We start from the raw sequence: 12,543 nt of genomic DNA on the forward strand, positions 1-12,543 counted from the left end.
TCATCGATCTAGCAATAGCTTGTCTTACCCAATGACTTAAAATGCAAAGCTAAACAGGAACACAACTCACCTTTAGTTTACACTATAACATAACATCATAGTATAGAAAACAATAGACAAACTAGGGGTACTCCGATCAGCTTTTTTGGGGCCGATATTGATCACCGATTGCTGGAATCAGTATCTGCCGATCACCGATCACGGCGTCGATTGAAGCCTTCTTTTTATCATGTAGCATTTTTTTTTTTATTATTATTTATTACACTCTCTCTTAAAGACCATTTCAATATTAATCTGAATTGAAGGAGCAACCATTCAGACAGTCAGAGGAAAGTAAACACAACCTCTGTAAACAGCGATGCTTTTAGGATCCTGGGGAGTCGTAGAAGCCAGACAGCATCTCTCAGGTACTCAGGCCAGCTGTGTTTACTCAGTAATTATCTCTCTCTCTCTCTCTCTCTCTCTCCCTCCCTCTCTCTCTCTCTCTCTCTCTCTCTCTCTCTCTCTCTCTCTCGCTCATTGACACAGCTGCCTGCTGCACAGTCCGTGGAGTAAAGTTTACAACTCGGACTCTTCTCGGACAGTTCTTCTTTCTTATTTTGGGAATTTCAGAATGAGATGGTCCTCTTGGGATAGCAGTGTTCATGTGCACACTGCATAATGCAATATCCATGGCACAAAGAGAGAGAGACAGAGAGACTGAACGAAGCGTGTGTGTGTGTGTGTGTGTGTGTGTGTGTGTGTGTGTGTGTGTGTGTGTGTGTGTGTGTGTGTGTGTGTGTGTGTGTGTGGGAGCCGGGATGGAGGTAGAGACAGACTTCACTCTGTCTATCCGAGAGACAGAGAGGAGTGAAGTCATTTTAGGTGCACATAGTTAATTGTCTGGAATGCATCTGATCGGCCCGCTTTGATCGGCTATTTTGAGAACGCAGATCAAAGCCGATAGAGCCAATATCGGCCGATTCCGATCGATCGGAGCACCACTAACACAAACTCATATTTACCTTGTAGACCACAAAAGTTCAGACCATAGGATAACTGGTCATCACACAGTTAAGAAATAGCAGTCCACTTTCTGTCTTGGTACAGTTCCGGGCACAGAATGCAATGTTCACACTAACCAAAGAACCTTTGGGGTCAGTGGGGTCAAGTGTGCTCAGAGACTATCCCGGGATCCTGATGTGAAAGCACCCTCTGTCTCTCTCTCTGTATCGTAACACCAGCTGTTATCTTCTCATGATGCTCTCATCTTAACGCCTCTCTCGTTTGTTTTCGCTCAGCATCACTTCACCCATCTTCTCATCCTCAGCTCACCATCTCTCTGTTTCTCCTCCTCAGAATGAGACAGTCTGTGTCATCGTGTCCACTCTCAGATGTCAGATCTCAAAAGCTTTCATTGATTACAGGAGGTGTTTCTATCCTGTCTGTTGCCCCCTGCAGGCTGGAGTTCAAGGTGAAGAAGGGCGGCTGGGGTCCGTTCAGCTCGGCAGGATCCAGACAGATCCAGTTCCAGCTGGCTCAGGGAGATGAAGCCGTTCTGAAGCCCAGCGGCAAAGTCCTGCTGGTCAGCATCGGACCAGGCCTGCCCAAGACCTCACGTAGGTTCACAACACTCAACTGACTCCTCTGTTTGACTTCCTAGCTCCTCTGTCTGACTTCCTGTCTCCTCTCTTCTGGCTTCCTGTCTCCTCGTCTGGATGGTCTTATATTATAGCCTGGGTAAACCCAGCCCCCAGTGACCTGCTCTCAGACAGACCCTGCTCAGGTAGTGACTGAGAGCAGGTCTGAGAGCAGGTCACGTGGCGGCTGGGTTTACCCAGGCTACTTATATTAGCTATTTAGCTTCTGTGAAGCACTATGTGAAAGGTGAAATGAACACACTCTCCTTACTCTGTCTGACTTCCTGTCTTGTCGTCCTTCAGGACCGACTCGGAGGGACAACCGCAAGAGTCGCTACCTGGGCAGCCAGGCTCCGCCCACCAACCATTACTCTGCAGGTACGTTAGGCTCCGCCCACCAACCATTACTCTACAGGTATGTTTCTCACCCTCTCCTCTCCTTCTCTTCGCTCCTCTCCTCTCTCCCCTCCTCTCTCCTGTCCTCTCCTCTCCTCAGGTCCTCAGGCCAGAGGTAGAGATGCCTCCTCCTCCAGAGCTCCTCTGCAGAGGCAGCGCTCCAGCATGGATCAGCCCAGTCTTCCTCGGCACGGTCAGCGTCGGCCCAGCAGCCGCCCCCCCACCCAGCAGGACATGGGCTTCATGGACGTCCCGGACCAGGGAGTGGCAGGGTAAAAAAAAAAAAAAAAACGATTTTTCAGACGGCAGCCCGTCTTTATTGTCACACAACACACTACAACACATGCACGGAGGGCCACAACACACACATGCTGACGGTGGCCGGTGAAATTTGTCCTCTGCATTTAACCCATCCTGGCTTTGTCCTTTCCTCCTGGGGCAGGCCAGGAGCAGTGGTCGCTTTCTCGTACAGCGCCCGGGGACCGACTTCGGATGTTGTCGTCACCGGTCGGATGACGATGACGATCTGATCTTCTGCATGTTTTTAGTGGGGGCGGGGGGGGGTTATATACGGAGGAACCACCCTGGGGGAGCACGGGGAGAACATGCAAACTCCACACAGACAGAAAGGCCCTTACGACGAGATACCCCACCTGGGCAGTAGGCACTGAAGATATGGGGGGGAACACAACCACAGCGCCCACAGTGTCCCAGGCGAGAATCGAACTCAGGACCTTCTGACTGCGAGGCGACAGCTCTACCACTGAGCCACCGTGCCCCTGGCTGTAGGTGAGACCTACAGCCAGTTTAATACTGGCTAACATTAGCACAGGCTAATGTTAGCACACCGGAGCAGCTGTTACTCAGAGGCTAATGTTAGCACACCGGAGCAGCTGTTACTCAGAGGCTAATGTTAGCACAGCGGGGCAGCTGTCACTCAGAGACTAACGTTAGCACACTGCACAGCCTATGTCTGGGGCACAACTCTTGTTGTTGTTAAGGACCCGGCCCCTGACACCAAAACAAAATGACAGACATATGAATTGACCAACCACGGACCTCCAAAGACTCTCGTTAGCACAGCAGAGTAGCCATGAATCAGAGACTACCATTAGCAGAGCCGATACTCAGAGGCTAACGTTAGCACAGTGGAGTAGCCGTCAATCAGAGCCTAACAAATAGGGCTATATGAATAAACTTGACTTGATTTGACTAACATTAGCACAGTGGAGCAGCCGTCAGTCAGAGAATAACTTTAGCACAGCCGTCACTCAGAGACTAACGGTTATGATTATGTGAGACTACCCAGAGGCTAACATTTGCACAGTGGAGAAGCCGTCACTCAAAGACTAACGTTAGCACCGCAGTCACTCAGAGACACAGAGCCAGCTCAGTGGCCTTGTGGTTTGAGTGTCCGCCCTGAGACTGGGAGGTTGTGAGTTCGATCCCTGGCCGAGTCATACCAAAGACTATAAAAGAATGGGACCCATTGCCTCCCTGTTTGGCACTCAGCATCAAAGGGTTGGAATTGGGGGGGTTAGATCACCATATGATTCCCGAGCGCGGCGCTGCTGCTGCTCACCGCTCCCCCAGGGGATGGGTCAAATGCGGAGAACAAATTTCGCACACTCAGGTGTGTGACAATCATTGGGACTTTACCTTTACCTTTAGCAGAGCGAAGCAGCCGTCAATCAGAGACTAACATTAGCACAGCAGAGCTGCCGTCGCTCAGAGACTAATGTTAGCACAGCCGTCATTCAGAGGCTAACATTAGCAGAGCGGAGCAGCGGTCACATATGGCCCATTTCCACCGCAGGTAGTAGCGCGATCCCGCTCCGCTCGACTCGATAAATGGTCTCATTCCACCACTAAAAACTATCCCAGCCCGGGTTGTATTGGGGTCGAGTCGTGCTACTTTTAGTACCTGCCTCGTCGTGGTTCTATTCTGTGAACCCGGGTTCATACGGTGACGTGAAAACATTGTTGACGACTGATTGGTCAGACAGAATCGTGTTTACTCTGTCTACTGACTGTCAATGCAATGCTGGCGGCTGCATACCAGTTTAGTGGGCTTACCTTCTCTTCTGTTATGTATATTTCCATCAGTCTTTTGTGTTGCTGCCTTCGCCTCCGGTGAAATAAAATCGTGGCGGGTGTTCAATTGTCTGAGAGAAAAAAAGAAAAAAGTCCGCTGCTCAGGGAGCTCCTGTAGCTGCGCAGGCTGCAGCGCTCCGCTAGGCCGCAGCGGGTGTTTGGTGAAGCCGCGGTCTTGCCTGGTGAGAGGCTGCGGGGTACAGGCTTCACTCTGTTGCGCCTCTCCCATCCCCGCATAGCGCAGCGCATGCTTGTGAGTTTGACTAACTACAAAGTGATATCCATTCTCCTGGCCGATTGTCACATTTGCCCATGTACACTGTAGGTCATTTAGAGGCACCAGTATTTCATAACCAGTTTAAAAGTTCTGTGGATGGATTTAATTGTAACGTTATGTTATAGCCTACTTCGGCTATAAGCGAAGGACAGATATGCGGTCGCTATGACGACCAGCTGTGGGCGGGGGTGGGTGGGGGCAGATGATCCGCGGTGGAAGCAAAACGTCCATCGGGCCGAAACGATTAGAGCCGAGTGGTGACGAGCTGTGCATCACTCAGTGGACAACTTAAACCAACTCAGAGGAGAATACATTTATTTGCTGTTTGACCTCCATATATTAACCAATTGTGCATATCTCGCTCTCCTCTCTGTCTGTCTGTATCTCTCTCCTCTCTCTCCCCCTCTGTCTCTCTCGCTCTCCCTCTCTGTCTCTCTCTTCTCTTTCCCCCTCTCTCTCCTCTCCCTCTCTGTCTCTCTCTCTTTTCTCTCTCTCTGTCTCCAGTCTTCAGCGGCGGCGGTCTAAAGAGGTGAAACCTCTCCCCGGGGCGGGGCGTCCCAAGCCGGCTCCTAAGCCCCGCCCCCGCTCTCCTCAGTGCAGAGCGCTGTACGCCTACGACGCTCAGGACACTGACGAGCTCAGCTTCAACGCTGATGATGTCATCGACATCCTGACTGAAGGTAGCAGCATTACTACTGACACCTCTTGCTAACGTACAGAGAGCAAACGGGCTCTCTGAATTGTGCAAATATACTCTGAGCGATGTCCAATCCTGGGAAGCAGCACGATCCTCACGTCCAAAAATGCCCCTGTGTTGAAGGTGGAGTTGTGCTCGAAGCTTTGCAGAAATAAAGCCGAGCAGAGCGATTTCTCAGTCAAGCCACACGTGGCTCAGCCTGTTCACTGATGCACGCAGCAGGTTAGGACAGCTCATTTGAAAAACTGAAACGATCGGATGTTCGCTCGCTTGCTCGTCTGCATCGGGTCCAGTTAGGAATTAGTGTGACAGTACTACTGTTACTGTTACTACTCATTTTGCTCACCCTGAAGCTGAGCGTGCAAAGCACGTGATATAAATGGCAACCTGCAAAACCACACCGAGGTCAAATGAGGAGGGGCAGATGTTCAAGAACACCATCCCTTCGATATCATCCATTGTTGTTGTGTTGATGACGTCACAGCAATTCCATGCACCGTCGCCGTGGTGTGTGTGTGTGTGTGTGTGTGTGTGTGTGTGTGTGTGTGTGTGTGTGTGTGTGTGGTATAGACTCTTTTCACAGCAACCGTTTTGAGGTTGTAAAGCCCTGGCACTGGAATACCTAAATGGAATGGAACCATCATTAATGTTATTGCTTACACCAGCTTTACTTCCTTCTTTACTACCTCAAAACGGTTGCTGTGAAATGGGTCTATTTAATGCTACATGTACTACTACTACAAGTGCTACTAGTACTACTGCTACTACTACTAATAATATAATAATTATAATAAAAATATGATATCTCTCTGTTTTGTCTGTAGATGCGTCTGGTTGGTGGTTTGGCCGTCTGCGAGGCAGAGAGGGGATGTTCCCCGGGAACTATGTGGAGAAGATCTAGACTGCTGCACAGTGCTGCAGGGTCACTGCAGGGTCACTGCAGAGTCACTGCAGGGTCACTGCAGAGTCACTGCAGGGTCACTGAATCACTGCAGGGTCACTGCAGAGTCACTGCAGAGTCACTGCAGGGTCACTGCAGGGTCACTGCAGAGTCACCGCAGAGTCACTGCAGGGTCACTGCGGAGCCACTGCAGGGTCACTGCAGAGTCACCACAGGGTCACTGCAGCGTAACTGCACGGGTCACTGCAGGGGTCACTGTAGAGTCACTGCAGGGTCACTGCAGGGGTCAACAGGGGTTTGGAAATGTCAGTAGAAAAGAGGCGGTGAGAACATTTCTGTATGGGTCGGCTCAGAGCAGTATGGAGGTCTTACCAGGAAAAGCATGGGAATGGGAGAAAAAACATTTGTTGTGGCCATGATTTACTGTAACGTGCAATTCCAGTGCACAAGATACAATTTGTTCCCACAATTTCCTCTGTCCGGCTGCACAAATGGCGAAAACGTGCCCTGGAAATAGTGACATGGTGCTCTGGATATATAACACATGCACTCTTAACGAGATTATAAGGGCATGTGTCCACATAGCATATGTCAGCGTTTCTTTGGTGTGGAAAATGCGCTGCCTGGAGTAGGCATGGGTCGGTTTGAAAAATTTGAAACCGGTTCGATATTCCCCAAAAAACCGTATCAAACCGGTATATCGAATTTTACTTATTTATTATTTTTTTTAGTATAGCCATAAATGACTGTAATGCAACTGCAGTTGGTGGCGATAATGCACCTCTAAGCTGGTATGCCAACCAGCACTAACACTGAATGAAAATAAGCAGAACCATTTAACTGTAACAACACACTGTTTTTATTTCTCATAACTATTCAGCTTAACTTTTCTTCAAACATCAACATAATAAACAAAATAAGACTTTTGCCTACTAGTGCAACTTGAGAAGAGGCTAATACGGAAAAAAAAAAAACAGTTTGCACGTGATCAAACCGGTTTTGGCTTGTACACCGAACCGAACCGGTAAAACCCGAAATCGACCCATGCCTAGCCTGGAGCGCTTTTTGTGAGAAGCTGCTAGCTGCTAGCTCAGTAACCAGCTGGTTACCATTTACAGCAGACAATACAGTGTTGTGGAACACCCAAAGGCTTACCCAGGTATTTCTAATACATGTCCGGTATCCATACTGCCTTTAAGATCTACAGTAACATCAATTGGTTGGCTGGAAAAAGCGCCTCACGTCACCCGGCGCTTTTCTAAAATGTTTTTTTTCTGAACTTTGGGGGCTGCAGTGCTTTTTAGGGGCGGCTGACTTTTCTTTTAATGGAGAAAGGGCGGGCTGACTAACATTTGAACGTCGGCCTAAAGATGCTAACTAGCCAGCTAACGTCGCTATCATTACCATAACTTTATGGAACATTACAGTATATCATGCTGGACTCATCTTGTTTCTTTTGGTTTTCCTGAGCTGAACCGTCCCTTTAATGTCACACAGCTGATTTCCTGTCTGCTCTGATCCTTCACTTCTCTGATGCAGTCAGATGATTGCACATAAACAGGAAAAAAAAATACAAATGTAAAGAAATATAACTTCTGCAATATGATTGTAGAAAATGAACAAATATCTTGTCAGAACGTGATGTTTTCTAATGATGAGAAAATACTAAACAGACTTTATAGCAAATGTCTATTTTATCAGATTTGTATTGTTTGTATTTGTGTTTTATAGACGATCTGACATGAACATGATGTTGTTTTAGCTGAAGATCCAACAGCAGCAAATAAACTCACATTTCATTCAAGACTGTGTGTGTGACCCTGTAATTACTGTTATTCCGGATGGGTTTCCACCTGTAGCCACAACAGAGGGTGCGTTTCATATTCACAAATCCAAATTTAGCCATTCTAGACCTTTATTTAGGCTATAGTATTTTAAAATGAAAACGGTACATTCAAATCATTTCAACAACAAAAAAAGAATGGTCATGCTGGTGGATATATATATATACCATAAAAGAAGAGGAAGTCCGCACACTGTTGAAGCTCCAGCGACCACAAGTTTAATTAAAGTTTAGATACAACGTTTCGACCCCTTCAGGTCTTCATCAGGTATGAAAAATGCAGACATAGGCAGGTTAAAATAGGGAGCAAACAATCAAATTCCAGCTGTGTCGGGGATAATGGACACACCCCTCCATCTTAAGGGGACAGGCCACAAAAAGTATAATGAGTAGAAAAATAGAAAATCATTCATTTTAGTGACATAATGTATATATATATATATATATACATATACATATATGTATGTTTATATAGCCTATATATATATTTTTATGTATATATATATTGTAACGAATCGGGTATTCGTCCAAGGAACCGGAGACTTGGAGTTGGTACAAGGCTTTTATTCTTGGCTTCACAATAGCTCCTAGCAGCTAGCTTCGCTGCTAGCTCCACATACAACCACTCTAGCTCCCTCGCATAGCTAGACTGACTTCCGCCACCCGGCCGCTGGTCCCATACACCCCCTTCCCCCTAGGAACACACCCACACATATCAGTTCCTAGCTAAACATGGAAACACCACATTACACGTCAAACCCCGGTTCGCTACATTACCTCCTCTCGACATAGCCAGCTCCCACGCTGGCACCCACAACCCACACATATCCCCCTGTACCAAAACACACCAACCCCATAACATTTTTCCCCCGTCACCACATCAAATTCTAATTCCCACAAACCCCACAACATTTCAATTCCCCACAATTAGTCCCTTCTTTTTCCAACACCCCCGTCATAATGTCCAGTTTGCATTAGGCACTCCATAATGGCTAGTTTGCATTAGGCACTCCATAATGGCTAGTTTGCATTAGGCCCTCCATAATGTCTAGCTTACATTAGGCACTCCTTAATGTCTGGTTTGCATTATTTCCTTCTTTTTCACACATTCATTTAAATTCAACCCACATTTCCCATTCAACAATAACCCCCACATTTCCAATTAACATTTCCAACATTACATTATTTTCTTTTTTCCTTCCCCTTCATTTCTACCACCACCGTTTCCATCCCCCCTCTGTGCCCCACAGCCATCACACGCCCTTTTTCTGTGCTCTACAGTCCTCGCACGCACTGCAGTATCCCCGCACGTCCTCCTTTTGTTTGCCCCAGTAGTAATGTTCACGAACACGGCGGAGTGTCTCTTCAGGCCCGAAATGACCGGATCCAGGGCCCTTGTGCGCCCACCGCCAATTCTTGCAGGTGATGGGGTACAACCCACTGGAACCCCTTTTTTCCATGCCCTGTCTTCGCCAACATCCCCTCATCCAGACGCAGGTCTGAAAACATGGCCCACAGTCCCTTCGTGGTACCGGAAAACATGCAAATGTCCTCCACAGGGGGCCGGCGTCCGGCCATCACCCACGTGATCCCCGGGCCGATATCCGCGTCCTCCGCCTGTCTGCGTCTCCACTCACCCCTTGTGACATCCGTGATGTCCCTGTCCTCGTCTGTCGGCTCCACCTCTTGCACTCGCTCGTCCTCCCGTCCCGCTCCCCCAGGGGGCGGCGTGTTGAGGGCAGCAGGGCAAACACCACCGGCGTCGATCTCCACCTCGGCTCTTTGCAGTGCAACCGTGGAGGGTGTGTAGCGGTTAGGCTGGGCCGGTTCCCCCGGCGGTAACCCCCCAGGCTCACCCGGAGACACGAGTGTCGCTCCCCCGACTGCCACAGCATTGCAGGTGATGTCTCTCACTTCCCCCTGGCTGTTCAACACGATCCCCGCTCTCCTGATTGTCTCGTCACTGATAATGATGTCGCCCTCTACCGGCTGGTATGCAGAGCAGCTAGGCTTCTCCGGCGTTAGCAACACCCGTCCATCTGGACACCCAGTCCACACTCTCCTGACCTGAATGACCGGCTCTGTACTGCTCCGCTGCTTGTTGCTCAGGCTGCTCCGCTGTTCCTCTGCCTGTTGCTCCGGCTGCTCCCCCGGCTGTGTGTCTCCTCCAGCGTTCACACTCTCAGTGCAGTCTCTGGCTAAGTGCTCAGGCGAACGGCACGTCCAACAAAGTCTCACCTGTCCGCCGCCTGCACGTCTCTCCTCTCCCGCTGTTCTCCAGTCCCCGACAGCTTATTGACACTCTCTGGCTATGTGCCCCAATGCACCGCATGCCCAGCAGGCTCCCTGCCGTCCCCCGTACCTTTGCTCCGCATACCCGGTCCGTCCCCCGGGACCGCTGCGGCACCACCTCGCCACGTGGCCCGGTTCTCCGCATGTCCAACACAGTCTCTTTTGTGGCTCCTCCGGCCGCTCTCCACACTGCGCTCCCTCTGTGCTCAACTGGTCCACACGCCGCCCGACTTCCCGCAGCGCCCGCCACAGCTCCACTGCCCAGGCAGGAATCGCCTCCACCAGCCATCTGACCTCTCTCAACAAACGGGCTTCCATGCCCGCCAGCACCGAGCTGATCCCTGTCGTCAGCTCCTCTTTTCTCCCGTTCACCAATGGCCATTCTTCGCCGCGCACCATCACACGTGGCGCCCCTAGCAGCTAGCACACGCAGCTAGCCTGCTACCGCTAGATCTTGAGCCCAAAAGCCGCACCACACAGTCTCTTTTGCCGTTCCTTCTCTCACCCTCCGCCTTCTCGGCCGTCGCAGAGGGTTATCGATCCCACTCCTAGACACCAGTGTAACGAATCGGGTATTCGTCCAAGGAACCGAAGACTTGGAGTTGGTACAAGGCTTTTATTCTTGGCTTCACAATAGCTCCTAGCAGCTAGGCTTCTCCGGCGTTAGCAACACCCGTCCATCTGGACACCCAGTCCACACTCTCCTGACCTGAATGACCGGCTCTGTACTGCTCCGCTGCTTGTTGCTCAGGCTGCTCCACTGCTCCTCTGCCTGTTGCTCCGGCTGCTCCCCCGGCTGTGTGTCTCCTCCAGCGTTCACACTCTCAGTGCAGTCTCTGGCTAAGTGCTCAGGCGAACGGCACGTCCAACAAAGTCTCACCTGTCCGCCACCTGCACGTCTCTCCTCTCCCGCTGTTCTCCAGTCCCCGACAGCTTCTTGACACTCTCTGGCTATGTGCCCCAATGCACCGCATGCCCAGCAGGCTCCCTGCCGTCCCCCGTACCTTTGCTCCGCATACCCGGTCCGTCCCCCGGGACCGCTGCGGCACCACCTCGCCACGTGGCCCGGTTCTCCGCATGTCCAACACAGTCTCTTTTGTGGCTCCTCCGGCCGCTCTCCACACTGCGCTCCCTCTGTGCTCAACTGGTCCACACGCCGCCCGACTTCCCGCAGCGCCCGCCACAGCTCCACTGCCCAGGCAGGAATCGCCTCCGCCAGCCATCTGACCTCTCTCAACAAACGGGCTTCCATGCCCGCCAGCACCGAGCTGATCCCCGTCGTCAGCTCCTCTTTTCTCCCGTTCACCAATGGCCATTCTTCGCCGCGCACCATCACACGTGGCGCCCCTAGCAGCTAGCACATGCAGCTAGCCTGCTACCGCTAGATCTTGAGCCCAAAAGCCGCACCACACAGTCTCTTTTGCCGTTCCTTCTCTCACCCTCTCCCTTCTCGGCCGTCACAGAGGGTTATCGATCCCACTCCTAGACACCAGTGTAACGAATCGGGTATTCGTCCAAGGAACCGAAGACTTGGAGTTGGTACAAGGCTTTTATTCTTGGCTTCACAATAGCTCCTAGCAGCTAGCTTCGCTGCTAGCTCCACATACAACCACTCTAGCTCCCTCGCATAGCTAGACTGACTTCCGCCACCCGGCCGCTGGTCCCATACACCCCCTTCCCCCTAGGAACACACCCACACATATCAGTTCCTAGCTAAACACGGAAACACCACATTACACGTCAAACCCCGGTTCGCTACAATATTGTAGCGGGTTGGGTTTGTGTGCTACTGTAAGTGTGTGATACTGTTCTGTGCATGGGGGTTAACGGGGGGATTGACATATCTGTGGGGATTTACGGGGGGTCTGTGAAGGCGACATTAGCCAGTGGGTGGGGTGAGAGGGGGGTTCACCTGTGATTGGCTGGGGGGAGGGGAGCTGTGGGCGAGAGGGGAACAGCTCGGGGGAGTTGGAGCGTGAGCCTGAGAGAGACGGCTGTGTTTGGGGAGAGCGGAGAAGCTAGGAGGGAGCTAGCGGGGTTTTGGGTGTGTGTTGTGGGGTTTGTTTTGGCGTGGGCTACGGCTGACAGTAGCCCCGGACCTGTGTGAAACCAAATAAAGTGCGGTAACTAGATCCTGACTCTCGCCTGGTTCCTGACAATGCTACACTGGTGTCAGAAGAAAAACTTAACGACTGGAAGACTCGAGCGCGACCTGGCGTTAGCGGTTAGCTGTTTGTGTGCTAGCTGCTACAAGGACCACGTGGAATGGTGCGCATAGAAGAACGCCTGTCGGTGGATGGGGGGGAAAAGGAGCTACCGACCCCGGAGTTTAGCTCGGTGCTTGCTAGCATGGAGGGCCGCCTGAAGCAGGAGCTCAGTGCGGTACTTGCCGGCGTGGAGGCCCGCTTGATGCAGGAGATCAGA

At 51.0% G+C, this 12,543-nt stretch overlaps 1 protein-coding gene across 3 annotated transcripts in view; it reads left to right on the forward strand.

Moving 5' to 3' along the window:
• Positions 1 to 7,788, forward strand: part of myo1eb (myosin IEb) — a 59,569-nt gene extending 51,781 nt beyond the window's left edge. For 2 of the 3 annotated variants that reach the window (XM_083647895.1, XM_083647897.1), the window contains exons 23-27: positions 1,441 to 1,598; positions 1,923 to 1,997; positions 2,116 to 2,287; positions 4,891 to 5,066; positions 5,908 to 7,788. In XM_083647895.1, coding sequence (XP_083504021.1) covers positions 1,441 to 1,598; positions 1,923 to 1,997; positions 2,116 to 2,287; positions 4,891 to 5,066; positions 5,908 to 5,984 — 658 coding nt within the window. In that variant the 3' untranslated portion in view covers positions 5,985 to 7,788. The remainder of the gene's footprint in view (positions 1 to 1,440; positions 1,599 to 1,922; positions 1,998 to 2,115; positions 2,288 to 4,890; positions 5,067 to 5,907) is intronic. The other variant, XM_083647896.1, reaches the window with a different exon arrangement.
• Positions 7,789 to 12,543: the final 4,755 nt, after the last annotated feature.

The sequence above is a fragment of the Poromitra crassiceps genome, assembly GCF_964638095.1.
Source record: "Poromitra crassiceps genome assembly, chromosome: 1".
Lineage (NCBI taxonomy): Eukaryota > Metazoa > Chordata > Actinopteri > Beryciformes > Melamphaidae > Poromitra > Poromitra crassiceps.